Here is a 21,956-nt window from a genome sequence, read left to right on the forward strand (position 1 = left end):
AATTTAAAAAAACTTGACTAATGTGAAAAAAAGCAGTTTACAATACTGTAGGTACCGTATAATGATCATTAACAAAACCTGTTATAAAACGCTTAATTTTCAATGCTAGGAGTTTTTTCAATGAAATGATTTCATGGCATTCGTCAAAAAAAAATATTTTGTGAAATTCGCTGACACTTCATTTTTTACATGTATGACCACGAAGAGACATTTTCACTGATACAAAATATACAAAAATTTCTAGCAAAATTAAAGCAGTTCACACTGTAGTTTGGATGGCATGTGGATATTTTATTGATTAGATTTTTGACAAAGATTGCAGGTAGTTCCTTACGATCTTTATTCGCCTGTTTTTCTAACTCGTTCAGATGGCCGATGCATATAAGTATCGCCTTGGTAATATACAGATGCTGGTCATATGAGGTATGTTTCAGAGCACTGCCATCACTCCAGACATCCAACAGCGTTTTCAATACCTAAGAGATAAAAAGAAACCACAAGTAAATAAAATAATTTTTTTTTACTAGAACCACATTGTCACTTCCAAAATTAGTGTTGGCTTGACACTGCTTTCCAAACCATGGCATATGCAGCCAACAACAACATGTAAGTTCCGTTTCACCACCAGTGTGAATGTGAATAAACAAGATCACACCATTACAATCAGCAGGAATCAGCAGGGATTACCAGTGCTACTGTCACTTACCTTAATCAAGAGAGGCCTTCGTTGTGGAGCGTCTGCCAAGTAACCAATTATATTACGAAGAATTAACTCCTGTGAACAATTTAAATATTCATTATGCAAATATGTTTTATAATATAATGCAAATTTTCTACTCATAACTGACAAAACTCATTGTAGGAACAATATTATTACTGATATTATAAATGATGGATCTAGGTCAGTTTCAAGAATTTTTAAAAAGTTTCATTTCAAAATTGTTATGAAAAGTTCTCATTAAACTCACCTTTTCATAGTGGCAAAGTAATAGACACTTGTGCGTTAAAATATACGAAAGCTTTTGATTGCTGAGGACGCTGTCACCAAGGAGCTTAGAAACCATTCCAAACCTGTTTATTATAAAATAACAATAATAAGTTTTTAAAGGTACATACATGACTTATTTACTAAAGTAATGTTTGTTTTTGTTTCATGTACTCAATTGCTATACCTTCAGTGAAAATGTGAATGAATTGGAGTATCTACATGTGTGTCGTGTTTGCTATATGAGAAACAAAAATTACATTTCTTGGAACCCAGTTATTATTAAAATATGATTTCTTTTGATGATGCGTTTCTATGGTTTCTCTAATAAGTCCATGTGCTACTTTTTTTTTTTTTTTTTTTTAAATATTTTTTTGTGCCAGACGACAGTTCCGGACATTTAGTGTCACTGTTGTCTCTCCTGACTTGTATGTGCAAATTGCAAGAGTGAGTGACGACACAGAGTGCATTTTGCCAAAGAAGTCATATTCATGTTTGGGACTACATGACAGGGCTGTGTGGCCATCTCTCTGTCAAATGGCAATTTGTAATGCGCTATCCTGGCGTCAACCAGGCCCGGTCGAACACAAGCACCTGCGGACCTTAACCAAGGTTCCGCCAAAGTCGCATTCGTTAGTGAATGAATCTCGGCCAGTGGAAATGACCTTCCCATTGAGTCTGTGGCACACTCACCCAGGGTAGGGGTCGACCTTTTTGACGTTCAGCCTATGGTAGGATTTGAACTTGGGTCTACCGATCATGAGTCTGATGCAACAACCACTATGCTACCAGTGACCGATTCTACTTATGTGCTACTTATGAAGCAAGCAGATATGGTAGTCTATTTATTTTTTTATTCAAAGCTCACTAGATCCATAAGGATATATAGATGTATAACTTTCACGAGTATGCAAACATTTAGCGTAGTACAGGTGAGCCTGTAGCATTAGTGACCTGAAGACCCAAGCCACAATTGACTGTAGTATTCAGTACTCTTCTCAGTTCTTTCTCTATAACCATGGCCACTAATTTGCATAATATGGTTGACAGTTCGTAACAACGCTCAACGTGATCGAGTCTGTCAGCTATTGAATTTTCTATTGTGAACTCCCTAGGCTGATGGGAACTGGGTCTCATAACAAAGCACCGGAAGGACGCGTGTTGAATCGGTAATGATCGGATTCGCTGGTGAATCAAGTGGTTACGGACTGTTTTCTCACTATCCGCGCATTTTCACAAGCACAAATACCTCTCAATAGACTGTATATAGTGAGTTCTAACAACATTACGAAGGCTGAATGCCACTTTAAAGGCCCATGTCATGTGACTCTAAAAATATTCTTTGTTTATTGGTGCATCTTCTGGTTTGTGTATTCTGACAAACCTTAACTCATTTATTAAACACAATTTATTATCATAATTATGTTAACAATCATTATGTAACATTCACAACAGACACAATGTATGTAAAAGCTAACAAAACTTGATTTGACCTGAGCTTGTCTGGAGTTTTTACTATATGTATAGCTAGTAATTAAAACCTATTGTTTAGGATCTCTTATGATTTTTTGGTCTTTGAATGCCATAATTTTCCCGGCAAAATTTCGATGCAATATGTATATTTTTTTTTTCGCAAATCTTGATCAAAAATTAAAAAAAACAAGCCATGCATGGCACAGTCCCAGTTAGTTATCAAATTTAAGATATATAGTTTTGTTTATTGTAATATAGTTGGAACATAAACATGTTAGAAGTATGGGACCAGAAGATGATGCTTGATTATGATGATTTTTTTAACATTAAAATGATTGACATCTTGTATCTGGTCGTCAAACGAGTAATTGTCCATATTGAGAAATATTGCTTTGCAACAGCATTAATTAAAACAAAATGGCCACCAGTCGGCCATTTTGAATATAACTATATATCTATGACATGATATATAACGAAAATGTAAAATTTGAACATAATCAGTCAAAGCATATCACAGATATGGCTCTAGAAGCCCATTCATTTAAACAAAATGTCAGCCAGCCATTTTGAATCCGATCTGAAGAATGAAATGACGTTCATCAGGAACCCAAAATCTCTAATGTATGTACCAAGTTTGAACAAAATCTATCTATAAACGCCAAGATCCAGTTCTGGAATGCCAGAAATGCTTGATTTTTGATGATTTTTTAGCACAAAAATGGGTGCCATTTGGCCATTTTGAATCAGATAGTCAAACCAATATATCTATGTCATGATGTAAAATGAATATATAAAATTTGAACATAATCAGTCAAAGCATGGCAGAGATATGGCACTAGAACTGCATTCATTAAAACAAAATGGCCGCCAGTCGGCCATTTTAAATCGGATTTGAAAAATAAAATGACATGCATCAAGGTCGCATAATCCATCCATAAATGCTTGATTTTGATGATTTTTTAGCACAAAAATGGCCACCATTCGGCCATCTTGAATCAGATCATGAAACAAATTGATGTGCATATGTATACTATCATGTATGATGTATGTGTGAAGTTTGATTGTGATTGGTCCAGGCATTTCTAAGATACATAAGTCCCCGTTTTCGGACTGCGTCCAATCAGGGACTTAAAAAAATGGTAAAAAATTAGGTGGCATTATTTTGTGAAAAAAGATTATGTCACTCAAAAGGTTAAAGGTTCCTGGTATCCGATTTTGAAATAGATGTATAGCCATACGTACCACGGCGTGTGTTGCAATACGTATTCTATAACCGGCTCTAGACATCTTTCTGGAACACCGGTGATGACAGTACAACAAATTCTGCACCAAATAAAATCATTCTCAGTCAGCTGTATAAATGTAGGTAACAACGAACTAAGATATAAATCTGCAAAATGAAAGTATTTAAAAATGTTAAACATGCATTGTGATATGGGTTATGTAAAACGCTATAAAATTACAGTATACAACTGAGGACAGAATAGTGTGTGAATTGCATGTACGCAGCAAACTTGGAGTAACATGCAATACTCATCGATATTGTTTTTGCATTTTGTTATTTACGAATATATTACAATGTCTCATTTCAGTAGTAGTGCATTCTAATTTCATAGGTGACAACCACAGTTGACACAGACACAAAAAATAATGCAGCTCTTTTGGTGCATATGCATAACATGCATTCCTACACTTAGCTATATTAGCTAGCTACCTGTCAGCCTGTCGGGGAATTTGACGGGGGGAACATTTTAGTAGTCTTCCATTGTTTTTTGGCAATATTGTCAAATACAACAGACAATGCATAGCATTATTGATTGTACAATACATATTGAGTAAATTGCTACAACATACCTGTGTATCCATGTACGCAGACTTTACCAAGTAACTTACTCACAAACGATACAACACAATCTCTGGAGGCTTGAAAAAAAAAAGCAAAAAAAATTATTTTTCAATTTTTTGAGATGTATGTATAAATCACAATATCAGAGTGTAAAAATGTGAAAATAAATAACAACAAATGAAGTTCAAAATGCAGTTTAACGAAAATATCTCTGCAAAGAACCCTGGGTAACTAAATGACTATTAATTAATACTGCGTTTGATTTTCGCCGATTAGTGAAATTAAATAACTTAAATCCACTAACTAGGACATGTAAGACTACAATAGAACTGATCAATAAGTTAATTTCGTCTAGTGAATATTGCTCAAAATTTTGAATTAATAGTCAAATAGTATAATTTAATCTAAACTTAAAGAAGAACATGTTTTTTAAAATTTGTTATTACCTTTAATTTCTTTATAAATATTATAAAGTACAAGCAGCGTGTCCTTAGCTAATATCTTGAAATAAACTTGTGGGTAGAATACGTCACTAAGAAACAGAAGAAAAGAGTAATTGTCAATGACACCAGCAGACTTTTTCATCCAAATTATTCTTGCCTATTTTTTTTTTATATTCTTCAATATTTCTGGAAATGAACCCTAATTTTGGAAGCAAACAGACAAAATATGAGTCAATTTGCAGTTATTGGCTATTTTCGTCCGAATCTGCTGAAGGATGTGATGAAAAGAGAGGATTGGTGGTGAAAAGGTTAAACCAAATACATCATAGAGTCTGCAATTTGCAATTCGGCAAAAATATGACTCAGTAACTCATCAGGTGTGTGATATTTGTAGCAGGATTCAAGCAAGTGTTTGTTGAAATTCTGTGATTCTCAATTATGAAAATGGCAAGTAGTGGGTTAATACAAATTAACAAGCTCATTATTTCTTTTAATTCATTCTTTCTTTTAAAATATGTCAAAAAGTATAAAAATTTGAAAAATGTTGGCCATTTTGAATAAAATCACTAAACAAAGTGGCATGCGTCAATACACCACAATATGCTTATAAAATATAAAATTGGCACACGCAAGTCTGTGAAATGGTTTGCGACAAGCTTACATTTTTTGGAAGGGGATAAAATGTGAAATTTCCTGGAAATTCACAACAACAAAATAAAATGTAATATGCGGGATGAGGGAACTTAATAAATTTAAAACTAGGAAATTATCTTTAAAAGAATTTCATTACCTGTTGTGTGTCTGTAATTTGTTAGCCATCCTATTGGATAGAGTTGATAGCAATGTGATTAGTCGATCCCATAACATACTCTGTGTTGTCTTGGTTACAGTCTGTTCACCTGGTACTACCCTACACTGGGTCCAGATAAGGTCTTTAATCCGGTGAAGTTTGATGAAATCTTCCAATAACAGAACCGATTTGTTCAGTTGGTAGCTTGAATTGAAAAAAATAAGATGAACTTAAATTGGTCGGCAGCAGACATGGAAAGTATTTTAAAGCTACCACAATTGAGTTTGGACACCTTTACAGAATTTGATTTTAGACAAAATGGTCGTCGATTCGGCAAATTTGATCAAATCATAAAATTAACACACCCTATAGTATTACCTACGAGTATAGTACTTATGTGCAAATTTTCAGCTGAATCAGGTGATATATTACAATGAAGAATCGACATAGAAATGAATAACCACCGAATATACATAATCCTCAAAGTTTGAATGAAATCACCCTGTTCATTTCATCATACAAAATGTACATGTGATCAGACAAATCATGCCCAAGAAAACCAAATAACAGACGGAAACCAAATTAATGAATATTTATCAATATTCATAATGACTCCATCTTTCTGCCGTTCACTTTAAACTGTCTCAAGTTATGATTTTTGTTTTCCATTTTGATATGATTAATAAAATTAATGGAAATAGAATTAGACCGACAAACATAAAACAATATACATGTTTAAGATTTGACATTTTCTTTCATTGACAGACAAATGGACAAATAGATATTCATATATCAACATCAGATATTGTCGATATCTGCAAAATAAAATATACCTGGAATATACCGGTAAATATGTTCATCATCCACCAATATTCGTACATGTGATATTTGTTGATTATGAGTACTGTAAAATGACTAATTTTCACTGCGTTTAAATTTCACTGATTTACCATTTCAGGCATAATCAGTGGGTTTTAAATTCACGGTTTCGTCATTTAGATAATGTGTTCTATGCTAAATTTTACATATTCACTGTGTTTTAATTTAGCGCATTTTTCCAGTCAGCGAAATAAGCTAAATTAAAACCCAGTGAATAATTAACCCCTTTACAGTATATACTACAAGGTATGTCTATAATGATGAATACTCACGTTGTATTCTGTACAGCACTGCATAATATCATCAATGAAGCATGGTCTACACCTTCCAGGAAAAATACATCAAACGACTGCCTTCTGTCCTGCTTACTTAGTTTACCAAACCAATCCAGACTAAGTGTTTGAAGTAAAAACTCACAGAATCGCACATAATGCTGGCTGCAGAATTCCTCTTTAGCTTTTAGAATTCTGTCGATATTAAAGTCCTGTGAGTTGCTGTCAGTTTTTCCTGGAAGTAAGCATTTTACTCTGTCCAGTGTCTTGATGATGGTACTCGGATCGCTAGTAGTGGATAACAGGTTCTGAGCTTCTCGAACAATTTGCCGGACTTCGCATTTCAGTTCAAGTTCACTCATTGCTTAAATAGAAAAAAAATACACTTATTTTATTATTTGCATTGTTATCTAGAGTGAAAATATTTGAAAGATACATGGACACCATGACACTTCCAACACCTTCAGAAGGGTGCCAATATTAGGCAAGTTGATATGCCGCCCTCTACTGGTCAAATAACAAAATGCTACGGTACACAAACAAACTTTTGCTAATTGTGGATTTTTTATTTATGTCATTTTTATTATACATGTATTAGGAAAGACTTTCAAATGTAAACCTACCTCTAATCCTAACTCTAACCCGAGCCCTACTCTCTAATGTGTTGTATATGCCCCTCCTATAATTAATTAGGGGGGCATATGCAAGGGGCTCGAGTGTTAGAGAGTTAGGGTAAGGGATAATTTGGAAAGTCATTCATTGTACTATTATTTTGATTGGTGTCTGAGGCGTGGGATTCGCTTATCTCGTACTGGTGAACAGTGGTGGAGCCCCCTGAAGAGGATAACAACCTACAGTCAGATAAATAAAAGACAGGCAAGTTCAAGTAATTATTGTCATTTGCAGGATACGGAACCGCAGCAGACAAAATATATGCATCATCACGCAGATCCAATCCAAATTAACTGTGACTGTGCCAAGACCGGCAATAAAATGCGACACCTGAATCCATCGGAGTGCGGGGAGTCCGTACCGAGGCCCGAGGGTCTTACCGGGGTCTGTAGGTCCACGCAAGGCCATATTTACTTACTTGTCGATAACTGGCCGGTATGAGATTGCAACTTCCAACCCTTTCAACACATGAAACTGAAGATCATGGAAGACTCAACCTCACGTTATCATGGGCGCAGCCATCTTTATTTACAAATATGCGCATGCGCAATACTTGTTTTCAGCTACAATGCTACTCCTTAGTGAAAATGTTATTTTACTTAATTTTTACAGATATGACATTTCATGTAACAAGCATGAAGAAAATTGAACAAAAATATAGAATACATAGAGTGAATTTAGCATGTTCTGTTTTTTTAGGGCATTTTACCACTGTTTCCTATATCTCTTCGTTGGTGTCAAAAAATGTACTTGTTTGTATATCGATCTAAAAGTCGATAATTATCCAATAATAATAATAGTTTTTATTTCGAGAACCAGCTAATAACAAAAAGTTGAAAATTACTAAAAACACAACAGCAAAGCAGAAATTAGAAATATGGTGCCTTATAAATATCAGAAAAGACCCTTTTCCAGTAGTTGCTTGTCCCTCAACATGTCAGTAGACATGGCTGCCACAATTAAACAATTCTCACTAGCAGTCAGTCTTGTGTAAAAGCCAGCCTTGGACTTGCACAGAACACTTAAAAAAGTGGGAACACCATTTAAAATCTGAGTTTCAGAAATACTCAAGTTGCGACTGACATGAAATATAACGCGAAAAGCGTTGTTATAAGCGACCCGCACAGCATTCAGATTAGCTTTGGAAAATACAGCCCATAAATGCAAACAATACATCGTTGTACAGAAAGTTTTAACTGGAACAGAACACTTATTAAAATTACGTACCAAATAGTTGGCTCTTGCATAAAAAGACTTCATTTAACGCGTTATGTCACAACTATCATTGGTTAATGTGTTAACAATAATTACTAGGTATAAATAATTACTAACGAAATCCAGCTTAGTACCATGTAGATAAACATTAGGAATACATGTAATACTACTACGAGGAGGCAGTATATACATACACTTCGTTTTATCAGTATCGAATTTGATGTTATGAGTGTTGGCAAAATAACTACACGTAGTCAGCAAACGATTCAAGCACTTCACAGACGGGCATATTAAAAATATCGTCTGCATACATTAAATGATTAAGACATTTTCCAGATAAATGACAACCAATACCCGTATTGCCGAGTTCGTTGCTGAGTCCATCTATGTAAACAGTAAACAGGCGTGGTGATAGAATACCGCCTTGCCTAACACCATTTAAAGTATGAAAACTTTTAGAGAAAGTAGATCCCCATCGTACTTTAAACTGTTGATTACGATACCAATACATAATAATTCTCACAATAAAAATTGGAACGCCTCTGTGCAATAACTTGCGAAACAAACACCAGTGGTTAACACGGTCGAAAGTTTTTGAAGCGTCTAAAAACATAAAAATACAGGACTATCATTACGTTTATAAAAATCGATCGTTTCTTTGGATAAAAAAAAACACATATCAGTGGAATGACCTTTTTTATAATGAGAGATTTCGCGATCAGATGTAAATCTTCACTAGGGCTCAAGTCCCATCCTGCTAATATCGATCGAATATTGATCACGATCTCAGACCTGATCGTAATTACCGGTATTACCCATAGTCACGACCCGAGGGGGCAATACATGGAATCGGCCTAATGGGGACGTGCCCCTAAAATGTGTCTCATTTTTTGGATTTTAGGTATAAATATCGGTCTTATTTTTACGATTTGGTATACTTATGGGTCCGTATACGAGCGAATATCTCCATCTCAGATCCCAGCCTCAGATCCATAGGTAACTGTTATATTTGGAATAAACAGTGATGACAGAAATGGTATTTTTGGTATAAATATGGGTATAGATTTTACCACTATCCATGTATGGCCACACTTTTGAGCACTCAGGGGCACCTCCCTACCCAGCTATGTATCAATTGCCCCCTGGGTCACGATGTCTAAGATTATTTTATCTGACATATAGCATCTAATATTGGACTAAAATCGATAATTATCGATTTATAATATCCCGCCTTCAAGATCTGCCCAATGTAATAATACACGTCATAGAGCACCGTGACGTCAGATGTCGAAATTGAACTATATTTGTTTCACCAAAACACTTTATGTATTATAGTATATCTAGGTTAATGTATGTAAACACTTGGCATTAAATATTTCAATTTACCCGGAAGGCATGTGTTATTGAATGTACCGTAGACAAATACAAAAACCACGCATGCTGCCATCCAGTCACTAAATTTCCAACTTTACCGTAACTGTACAACCCACACTCCATATTAACGGCATAGTTTGCACTTACTTCCATATAAGAATATGAATTACTTTTTTTATATTTTTCATTGGCAATCAAATACTAAAAACATGTATTGTAGCGGTAAACCTGAACACAATGAATCAACGATGATGAAATATTGATTTTTAATGTTGTTTCAAAAGCACGCCCTCTGGGGGAATGCCTTGGCATAAAACTGTGTTTACCTAACTAATAAAGGCTTCGGGAACAGCATAATTTCAATCATTGCGTTTCAAAATTACAACGCGTTCGACGCTACCTGAAAGGAATATCGCGCATTGGCGGGCACAGCTCGTTTAGTCCACTCAACCGCCGACTGGACAGTCGTCGCTCTTTCTGCAAGATGTGATTAATATAGAATACGAGAACAACGTGCTGGTCATGGAGTTCCCAGTCAATTTAAAAAACTGTAATTGGAAGTTGATATTTTTACGTTTTATAACGTTATATTTACTGACAGTCACCTCGATTTATGTCGTCACAGGTAGGTTATAATGTAATTTATCAAATTATGTGACAGTTTTTTTAACCACCGTTAGTTTAGTTTGGTTTTAATTTTGTGGTTTTATAAGATAATTTGACATGTCCCTCCGGAGACGCTATTCACTATTCACTTTTTTTTTATTATTTATTTATTTATTTATTTATAAATTATTTTTTGAAGAATATCATGTAACCTGGATACACATTTTCAAACTGGCATGAATTCAAAAATCACAGCGCCTCTGTGTAGTCATAATTGCTGGATCCGCCGACCCCAAACCACTAATATTAACTTTCTATTAGTATATCATTGACTATTTTCCGTACTACAATGTACATTTCACTTGTATTATTCGATAGTTAATTACAATTAGGCAATTAGGTCCATTCTCCGTTCAGGGAGAATGCAGACACGGTCCCTGCATGGTCTATATAGAGATTTCGAGATAGATATAAGAGTGCTTGTAATCCAAATAATCCACGAACATTCACGCTCAAGTGTTCAATTGCTTCAAGATTACATCCCTAAAATGACGTACAATTTTGCCGTAAAGCAAGCATGGCACTATGCACACGTTCCTTCTATTCCGGTACACGCATCGGTTGCCCTACATCCTAAGGACAGGCTCCGTGTTACTGGCTTCCTACGTTATTTTACTAGTATGTTATAGTGTCGCAAATGCGGCAACTTATATAATGTAGAGGGTGGTATTGACCATCCATAACACGGGAACTGCCCCTTCCCTAAAACACACAATGCAGTACGCCTAATGCATCACGAGGTGCAGTACTCTGTAACATAAAATAACCGAATTATCCAATAATGGACCAGTTTTCATTGCAACTAAGTAAACTTAGAACATAGTGTGAAGTGAGTGGTTTGGGTAATAATGTTGACATTACGTTGAGTGGAAAGCACTTATTTTTTAGCGGTTTTATACCAGCGATGGTAAATAAACGAAATATGCACCAATAATGGTACATATTACCTCATCTGTATGTGTATATACGGTAGTATAAAAGCATGATGACGGAACATTGGGTGGGGGTCAAAAACAATTACGTAGACGGACAACACAACCAAGATTATAACGAATTATCGCAAATTAACATAATCTGTTATGCGCCTTATACAACATTTGTCATACGAATAGGTACAATTACTCTATAAGGCAATTATTGTGGATCGATTACAAAAACGACCACATTATCGTTCGTTTCTTGATTTACAATACTCTCCGTTCAATAAAATAAAATTGATATGCATATTTATGTTCTGCTTTAATTCAATGACAGTATATATGAAAGAAGAAAATAACGATTTTGAGTTTTAAAGTTGTGTAGTCCCAAACTACTTGGCAGTCTCAAACGCCCCGCGCAACCCACTGAAAAATTAAGGTTCGCACAAAATAGGTCAATTATTAGCCTTGGAGTTCAGTAACATTGGAATAGCAATCTGAATAAACACTCTCAGTTTTAGATTTGAAATAAATCAAATTCCGAGTATGTAATTTCGATTAAATAGCTAAAAAATATTCACAAACCAAATTAGGCCTTGAACTTGTTAAGTACTGTATTCCAGAACTAAGAACTAAGAAGCGAAAATGAACACCTGTCAACATTACAATGTTAAACGGATATTACAACTGAATGTTGTCGTTAAATATGCATAAAGGTCAGAGTTCGTACATAGTTAAAATCTCCAGCAACACGTTATTTCTTTTTGTAACCGGAATTAATATGTATTACCACTCGTGCAATCAATCATTTTTGGCATTTTCTTTCCAAAGAATTCTGTGTCGTCATGACAACAGCAGAACCGCAATGAGTAGTATCTCCTTGTCGAATTACAATATTTGTTTAACGGGTGTTATCTGCCTCTTAATGCATTTACCTGGTACCGATAAGTTTCGACGTAACATGAATCCCTTCTCAAAGAGCATCCATTACGTGCCGTCCGTTACACGACCACACGCAAAGCAAGTTCTTGAGTACAATGACTTGTACGTTATACATATGTGAATGCAGAGCAGTTATATACGAGCCACGGCATTCCGAAAAAGAGGCACCACCATCATGGACAGGGCTGAAAAGTGGCGCAATTCACCAATTTATTTCTATAAATATGATTAAATAACTGAAAGATTGAGTCTGACGTTTCAAAGAATTGAACATTTTACGTATATATTACAATCTAAAAAAAATTATCAGAATACCAAACAAATGTATAAGTTATATTTGTGTCATTTAACATGTTTTTATGGTTAAATGGCGTCAAGGTGACTGCGCAATTCTGATTTTTTTTAGGTATAAGCATTGTATATACGTATTCAAATCTGTGTCTTAAGAGTGAAATAACTAAAACATATACCACACGATTATGATTTACTTATTTCAACGCAGTCTCGCTGGTATTTTATCATTAATGCCTTAATAATCATTAATTACTAATTATGAAACGTGTGTTATTGTAAATATATAAAGCATTGATTGAGTGAAATACTTTAATATTATTAATTTACATATCTAATTAGCATTATAGACATACACTTGGAAAATAGTTGTAACACGTTTATGGGCGTCGGGTCAAACCAGCTGTTTTACGGTCAACCAAGAGGCGTACCCTGCGTCGGAATCTGAACTGAATCCTTTGAAATACGACACGCTTTTTAACCGAAACGCCATTTCACAAAGGGGTCGGTACCCGCATCTTTGATGCGATTCAGTAAAGTAAACAACCCTAGTTAAATGTATGCTATCAGCAATTACGATGTAAGCTGACAAAACCAACATTGTGTTCTTTTTCTTGCATTCATTTCTGTAATCATACGTACATTTCCATATCAAAAAACAGACAATATACGGGCATTTATAATGAAATTAATCCACAAGCTGCAATAAAAGATTGCGTGCGTGTGGCACGACTCGGAATCCATCTCCTTGGACGGGGCTATAGCACGCGTCCATTAGGGGGTATTACCTTTTTAGTAATTCTAATTTTTCACGCTCTAATTAAATTAATCTTTTAATGTCCGTGTGTTCATATTCAAATCGCGCTCTTATATTGGAAATAATTTAATTTGGCATTGATTAATTTGACAATGAGGTTGGTAAGTTCTCAACTGTTGAATGTTCGGGCGTACAGCGCTTCCAATCACGTATATGCAAATTAACACGTAGGTGTTCAAATGTAATTAGCCTTTGTCGGGGCTGTCACGTCGTCTATGAAAATACAGTTTTATGTCAGTCCGACATTAGAACAACAACAAGCACAAGCAAAATAACTGTATTTCCGAGATGAAATGGAAAAGCAAACAGTGATTGATCAGTAAAAATTATAACTCATTGCCAGCATACGGACCGTCACATGAAAGATGAGCGCGGCTAAGTAAACACGTGACATTATTGTCACTGGTGTTGTTATTCCCCTGTGAAATAAAAAAATAAGTTACAAAATAAAAAATAGAAACATTAGAATATACGTTATTTCCTACTCAAAATGTTTTGTTTCGTCAATTAAATGGCAATGATTGTCAATAAATCAATGAATCAATCAGTTGCCTGAAAGACTGATTGAATCAATCAATCAGTCAATTAATTAATCAGTTACATAATAAATGAATCCATCTATCAATCAGTTGCGTAAATGAATAAATTAATAAACCAATCAATCAATGAGTTAGATAGTTGTATGCATTAATGAATGAATGAATGAATGAATGAATGAATGAATGAATGAATGAATGAATGAATGAATGAATGAATGAATGAATGAATGAATAAACGGATAAGCGTGCTTGCATGTTATTCAGTTGGCAACGTCACGTGGTAATCTGTTATGTCGACTTTCTAAAAGTATTTGATTGCTGGTGTTTTGCAGGATGTGGCATCATTGCTGATGCCAATTCCACTACGTCAAGTCAGTGCAAGAATGGCGCCACCTGTGTCGACAGCCAGGACAGTGACCAAGGCTATCTATGTATATGTACCACGGGCTGGCATGGTCCAAAATGTGGAGATCCCATTCGTAAGTCTCAAAGATTATGCATGGACGCATTTACTTTTTCCGACTCGCCATGCAAATTTACCTAATTGTTACTGACTTTCCAAGCACTTATACGAACTTTCCATTCACTTTCAATACAAATGCTGTCTACTATCCAGGCAACTTAACAAACTTTCCAATTGGGATGCAATTTTGGCGGAATTTGTATGCAATTCTCCAAATTTTTATGCAAATCCATTCACTTTCCATGCAACTTTACCGACTTTTAAGGCAACTTTTCTCATTTTTGTATGCAGCTTCACTTACCTACCATGCATATTCATCCATTTTCAACTTTGAAGAGTTACTGTAAAAAGACTAATTTTCACTGGGATTTAGCATTTCGGGCATATTCATTGGGTTGTAATGTGTTCTATGCTCAATTTTACATATTCACTGGGTCAGTTAGCAAAATAAAAACCCAGTGAATAATTAACCCTTTCACAGTACTATTCAACTTTAGCCACTTGCAAATCAATTTTACAGACTTTCCATGTAATGTTACCGACTTCCTAGGAAACATCCCTAATTATTCTTGCAACTTCAGGGACTTTCCATGCAAATGTGCCCACTTCGAATGCAACTTTTTATAGACTTTCATTTCAAATTTTCAGAATTTCCAGGCAATAATTTCGACAATCCGTGCAACTTTACCCACTCTCGATGTTTTTTATTATGATTTGTATGCGTCTTTTTTATTTTCCGGACAACTTTACCGAATTTGCATGTAGCTTTTCATGCAATGTAGTTTTAACAACTTTCCATCCTTTCCATGCAACTTTAGCGACATTCCAGGAAACATTATCGACTTTTCAAACAACTTAACAAACTTTCCTTGTAACATTACATATTTTCAATGCAGCTTTATTCACTTTCAAGGTAACTTTTTCAACTTTTCATACAAATGTATCCACGTTATATTCAACTTTACCGTCTTTCCATCAAACGTTTCCTACTTTATATGCCAATTTACAGACATTCTCTGCAATTTTGCCGATTTGTCACTTTACCAGACAACTTTACTGACTTTCTATGCAACACATCGACTTTCCTGGCAATTTTCGTGACTTTCCATAACACTTTATAAACTTCCCATACAACTTATTCGACTTTCAATCTGTCATAACAACTTTACTGACTTTCTATACAATTTACTGACATTCTATACAATTTGTCTTTCTTTGCAACTTTGCCAACTTCAACCACGAGGAATCATTTTCGCCAACTTCATCCAAACTCTCTCAACATCGTTGCGTTAAACCAAATTATTGTGATAATTTATACTATTCAGAAACACGACTTAGTACCACATGATTAAAACCATCTGATTACATCACTGTCGCGATCATCATAAAATAAAAGTGTGAAAACAGTTGAATAGCCGCTCTCCTAGTGGTGAGGAATCAGACACCACCGATTCCAAAATGAATAAATTTGATTTTTTTTTAAATATAATTCCATACATACACATGGCAAAGACATTTGGTGCACATGTTTGCATTGGTAGAAAGACAAACAATACTAAAATACGCCATCTACGGTAGAAATATATTGTGACACATTTCACCAACCAATTACATACATAATCACACTTGTAGTTTTCACAACTATATAACACAATTTTATTAAGAATGGTGGAATTTAATAATAATTACTTCTGTGGTTATTTTCAGTACAATCATGTGGGAATTCCTACTCAGATGAAGTGTCAAACATCTCATCTCCGAACTATCCGAATAACTACACATTGCGGGAGACATGCATCTATCTCATCCGGGTACCCAACGCCAGGGCCATCAGATTGACATTCCTAGATTTCTCCACGGAAACCGAGAAAGACAGTTTAGAGTATGGAATCGGTCCGTTCGTAGACTATCAGCACAAGTACGGCACATTTAGCGGCCGTCTCTCTGGCAGTTATTTGCCAGGACCCGTTACTTTGTACTCTGACCAAATTTGGTTGTTATTCGTGTCGGATCGTTCTACTTCTGATAAGGGGTGGTTTTTGGAATATGCTGCGGGTAAGACATCATTTTTATCACAATGTTCTCTGTATCTGTTACCAACGTTATATCGCATCCCCGAATCCATAAAAATATTTTCTGTTCATAAATACACGTGACAATTCAAAAGAAACGTTGGAAACTGTGTATTGTTATCCCCCCTGGTGTGTACTATATTACAATAATGAATCAAGCCAAACAAACGCAGGTCATATATGTTACAATCTTTCACGATTTGATATGACCACATGTTATTACCCATAAACCCATGCGGCGAATCATAATAATCTTCAGCCTCGTCCATAAGAGTCAGATAAAAAATAAAGTTAGATTTTGACCCAACAACCTGCACATATGTATTTATAGTATCATCTCGCACAAAGCAACGTCAACAGTTGGTGTACAACCATTCTTGCGGCGAATCCGTTATAATGTTTATCCGCATGCACAGAATGATGAAAACGATTACCTTTGTGTATATCACCACAAAAACAACTTTCCGTAACTTGGAAATAGTCTATCAGCGTCACGTGGGGGTGTTTCTCAACTTCCGCTCTCGTGATTGTATTCGATAGAGCCAGTCTCGGTTTGCTGAGATAGTCGCACCGAGAAAGGTCCGAGGTCCAGGGAGCTAACATCCACATGATACGTCCACCTGATTTCATGAGTTTTGAAATCTTCTCAATAAACAAGGGCAATAACAGTTTGTATCGCTCGAAAACATCGTAGTTTTTAGCTGCTGAACGGTTAATAGGCGCGATGTCGTGTACGCCGGTGAAAAGCACCAGTATGTCGAGGCCTCCGTGGGGTGTGAGTCGACGCTTTAACTCCTCGTCGCTCATCTGTGTAACGCATGCTATTCCACAACCCAGCGGATCTCCGAATATAAAATCAAATCCAAACCAAACGTCGTTGTCCCATGGTCTCCGCCATTGTCGCATGTCTGCCTCTCTATTAATAACAGCGCCGCGTTTGGTGAGTTCCCAAATCAGCGGAAGACTGCCATCGAACAACTCCAGCTGTAGCATGGCGTCTGCTATTTCCACGATTAGTGAATCTCCGATGAACAATAGATTTTTACTCTCCGTGCAGCTTTTCAGCTCGTGCGGGGAATACAATTTGTAGTGGCATTCATAGGGCGCCCACACGCGCCCGGAACTTTCTAGGATGTTGATATCACCCTCGCAAAGAACGCCATCACACCCTGATTCGGGGAGAGTAACCCATCTACCGGGTTCTTTCCCCGTGCCACACAGTGGTGTCTGTTCACGCATAACACATCGGTCATTTTCAATTAGGGTAACTCGTATAGGTGTGTTGATTACTGCATAATCGACGCACGCCAGACATCTTTTGTTCGTGTACGTCTCGGTGCCGTACATAGTCCCCAGGGAACGGAAGTCATGAGTTACCAGAAGCTCCATCCAGTATTCTCCAGGTTCCACGTTCGGTACAACAACTTCAAACAGCCCGTTTTCAACGTGATTTATTTTAACGCTCTGAAAATTCAAATAATACTGTCTCTGTTTAGGCATTTTGTTTAAACCCGGACCAAGTATGCGCCCCTGGATATCTACCCATGGTTTGCACTGCTTTCTCAATTTGTTGTCATTATAATGCGCGTGTAATTCATAAATGTTTTCAGCGCATGCGTCACCAATCAGCACATCCCCACCATTGGTCTCCAAGCGAAAGGAGTCTGGGTAGTTTTCCTGACTACACAAAGTGCGGAAATCTTCGGCGGCGTACTGGATTCCGTGCTACAATAAGAACAAGACAACATCTTTATTTAGTATTATAAATAATTCAAGTACGTAAATAAATCCGTAGCATGGCATACGCACGGTATTATCGTGTCTATCACTGATTTGTGACTGTGGATCAAAACGATATCGACACTTTGATTGGTCTTCGTGTCACCAAATTACGTCATAACAGCGCTTGTCGCTAGAGGGCATGACTTATTAGAAAGATGTATTGCCGTGCTTTTAGTCAAAATAATAATGTAACATCGCGGTCACGTAACAATTTTGACCCGCGTGTTTTCTTATTACGCGATCTGCAAGGGTTCAGTGGGTTAGAATCTAGATGGTGTTCAACACAGTATTGAACTTACTCAGTATCGCATTTACGCAAATTACCAGTTGAATTAAGATGCCATAGAGGAGAGGTATCCACATTCAGAAATATAAAAACGGTTGAGACTTTGTCGGGGTGAAAAATGAGTGTTGTAGTTTAATTGTTGAATTGATACGTAACAAAAATAAATGTATTTACTAGGGCTTAGCCAAATTACACTTGGTTTTGATACATTCATTTGCCGAATAAACTATTCTATTCTATGACCCTCCTATCTCAGCCCCTTGCAGAATTGGACAATTCGACCATCATCAAATATCCTAACTTTACCAAACCCACCTTTTCCTCTGATACATTGGCTATGACGCATGCTCTGAAGAATCGATGATGTATTTCACAGCTCAAATAGATAACTGCAGCGACAGTGACGAAACAAAGCCACATAAATGGTCTTCGAAATCGAGTGAGCCTGCCTGGCGCGTGGGAAACAGCGCCACCTATTGACAGAATACAAGTTTTCCATTTCATCATTTACTTGCACGTTGTAATCGTCGTCACATTGTAGCGAGATCGTACCTGCAATGAAAGCACGCTTTTCGTACTCGATCGTCGTGGATTTAATTAGTGACAGTACGTCACGTAACCAGGAATGGGTAAATTGCACGTCTTTGAGCAAAAATGGGAGATCTCGATACTTCATTCTATTATGGCATATTGTGGCGTATTTTTCCTGTTAAAGTAAAAACATTCTCGCCATAAATTTACCCACTGAATTAAAAGTACAATAGAAAAAATAAGACAGTTCATTAATTGTAAATTACAAAACAATGAAATCCCACGAGTCTATGGTGTAATCATAAGTAACTGTTAGACAAATCCGAACTCTAGTAACCATGGATACCCTACTCATCTTATCACGGGTGCGGTCGTTGGTCATTTGTCAGAAAGGTTGATTCCGTGGCATTGACGATGTCGCATGGTTTACAGGGTAAATATGGTATCCAGGCTTTGGCCGGAAAGACGTACCTTGAATATTTTGCATTCGACGGTGCTAGTTGGTACTATCTGCTGAACGTCGTTGTTGATGATGTTAAGAAAGTCCAATAAGTAGTATTCACACTTTTGAACAGAACGTATACGACGAATCTTTCCCATATACAGACACAAAAAAAACTATTATAAGAATACAGCTGACTGCTCTGGTCAATAATTAACTACGCGTTTCGTATACAAATACAGTATGTCGATGCTAGAGGGCGCTGTAACATATAACTCATTTGAAAACTTGAAAGCCAGGGGCCCTAACACCAGCCAACATTGAGAGAAGTCTAAACTTCAGGATATGCATTAATAATCAGTATGTAATTGAGACATTGCTATAATTTACATATTTATAACAATGTATATATTCTCAAAAACTTTGGGATGTAGTGAGAAGTATACCGTACACATATAGAGGGGCTGTGATTTAAGTATAAGGTAAAGCCCGATTACGAGGACTCATCTGTATTATAAAGTCCGATCCTAGATAAAATGTCGATTAACCGGGGGCTTATATGTCCACAAAAATCCGAGTAGTCTCGTAATTTTGGGGGCATTCAGTGAGTTCTGTCTACAATTCTGTGATCTATGTTTCTATTTTCAAATGAAAGTCCCACTAATTTCGTAATGCGTGATTCGCAATGTCCGTCGTGTAACCTGAGTTAGAACCCAGTCTTAGCGATTTCTTCTTTGATGTCACGAGGGTAATTTATGTGAACAAAGATATTCCTGCTTAGTAGACTAAGTGTCAGACTCGGTAACTGAAAATTTCGTATATATAAATTCTTGGAATAGAGCATTCTGATTGGTCGAAAATTAAAACCCAGCAGATGGGAATAGCCAAGGGAATGCTTACGATAACCGTCAATTTACTACTGGTAAAGAAAGGGCCCTGAAATAAATAAAAAGATTTTCTTTCGGCTGTTGACAATATCTCCCATAACTAAATCTTTTTGGTAGACAAGGACTATCAATACACACATTCATTTTCTCAGTGTCTGGGCTTTCCGAAATTGTCCGAAATGCCAAAGTTTCATTTCCAGTATAAATAAAAAAACTTAAATATTATAATGATATAACAAAATTTATGCTTGGACGTCTTCTCCGTGGCTACTTGTTATTTGACTGGTTGTCTAAACATAACAAGTAGCACGGTGCATGATATTAATCTGTAACAAAGTAATACATTTGAAATACTCGCATTTTGCACAGAATGCCTGTTTGCACACCGTGGATTCTAATTGCCTAGTAACACAACGCAAGAGCTGCAATTTTAATATCCTCAAGCAAGTAAAGTAAATCAGTAGTATGGAGGATTTTTAAGTAATTGACTATCCACTATCATTTCTGCAGATTTCGACGAATGTGCTATGACATCTGGCCAAGATATGGCTTGTCAAAATGGCGGCGAGTGTATTGAGTTATTCAGGGACTTTTCTTGTAAATGTATGTCCGGTTATTCCGGAAGATATTGCGAAAGTGGTAAGTAAAAGAAACAAGGATGTATGGTCATAGCGCCCTCTACTTACAGCTATGTGATATCGTTATTGCAGAGAATAATGAACCGTATACATAGACATGTTGTATAACACCAAAATTCCACTAGATTTTCTAGTACACCGATTTTTGTTTTTAACGTATTTTTTAGTACTGGGGGAAATGGTAGATCCGACCCCCGACGCTGTGATGGAAGCGGCAAGTGTCTCGGTGGACCCCGTGTTCGGCGAGATGGAAGAAGAGATAGATGTTCTCAAACGAGTGGTTGTTGGACTGTCACTGATATGTGCTTTAATAATAGGGACATTAATAACAATTCTAGTATTGACACGACCCGTTACTAGAAACAAATTCTTGCCGCACTCAAAGCGACAAGAGAGAGAAATAAAATCACACTTCCAGAGACCCAATCTCCAGGGCAACGGTTCTGATATGTTGGTCCGACAAGCAATGATACATGACAGGAGAATGGTCGTGGAAATTTCACCAAGCCAACGAAATGATGTGGATTTAGTTACGACGAGAGGGGAGACAAATAGCATAAACGGTAAGTACATTTGGCGTGGGCTCGCCCTCACCGACCATTTTAAAATGTCACACAGCCCACGTTCGAATTTATTACTGCGATTAATGTGATAATGAACATTTTGTATCAATATTCTTCTTTTCAGTGTTGGAAGGTGAGAAATGACACCACGTACGAGTACTAGACTATTCC

The 21,956-nt window shown here is 36.4% G+C and overlaps 2 protein-coding genes across 2 annotated transcripts in view; both read right to left on the reverse strand.

Moving 5' to 3' along the window:
* LOC100369832 (telomere length regulation protein TEL2 homolog) overlaps positions 1 to 7,863 on the reverse strand; it is a 29,205-nt gene extending 21,342 nt beyond the window's left edge. Inside the window, exons 1-9 of the mRNA XM_085502955.1 lie at positions 7,779 to 7,863; positions 6,689 to 7,052; positions 5,538 to 5,741; positions 4,751 to 4,836; positions 4,313 to 4,381; positions 3,701 to 3,848; positions 969 to 1,071; positions 707 to 775; positions 335 to 476 (exon numbers count right to left, since the gene is read on the reverse strand). Of these exons, the coding sequence (XP_085359081.1) occupies positions 335 to 476; positions 707 to 775; positions 969 to 1,071; positions 3,701 to 3,848; positions 4,313 to 4,381; positions 4,751 to 4,836; positions 5,538 to 5,741; positions 6,689 to 7,050 (1,183 nt within the window). The 5' untranslated portion in view covers positions 7,051 to 7,052; positions 7,779 to 7,863. The remainder of the gene's footprint in view (positions 1 to 334; positions 477 to 706; positions 776 to 968; positions 1,072 to 3,700; positions 3,849 to 4,312; positions 4,382 to 4,750; positions 4,837 to 5,537; positions 5,742 to 6,688; positions 7,053 to 7,778) is intronic.
* Positions 7,864 to 16,989: 9,126 nt separating this feature from the next.
* On the reverse strand, positions 16,990 to 19,228 carry LOC144359406 (uncharacterized). Its single transcript, XM_078012551.1, has 2 exons — positions 19,040 to 19,228; positions 16,990 to 18,381 (listed from the first exon to the last, which is right to left on the reverse strand). Exons 1-2 carry the CDS (start codon positions 19,226 to 19,228, stop codon positions 16,990 to 16,992), a joined length of 1,581 nt encoding a protein of 526 aa, XP_077868677.1.
* Between the last annotated feature and the right edge of the window lie 2,728 nt (positions 19,229 to 21,956).

The sequence above is a fragment of the Saccoglossus kowalevskii genome, chromosome 8 (assembly GCF_978046115.1).
Source record: "Saccoglossus kowalevskii chromosome 8, keSacKowa6.1, whole genome shotgun sequence".
In the NCBI taxonomy this organism is placed as follows: Eukaryota; Metazoa; Hemichordata; class Enteropneusta; family Harrimaniidae; genus Saccoglossus; species Saccoglossus kowalevskii.

Excerpts from the sequence above, each read along its gene's own strand:
- LOC144359406 (XM_078012551.1), bottom strand. The coding sequence starts at position 19,228 with ATGAAATGGAAAACTTGTATTCTGTCAATAGGTGGCGCTGTTTCCCAC. Across the intron at positions 18,382-19,039 it reads CCAATGTATCAGAGGAAAAG|CACGGAATCCAGTACGCCGC; the intron begins GTGGGTTTGGTA and ends TTCTTATTGTAG.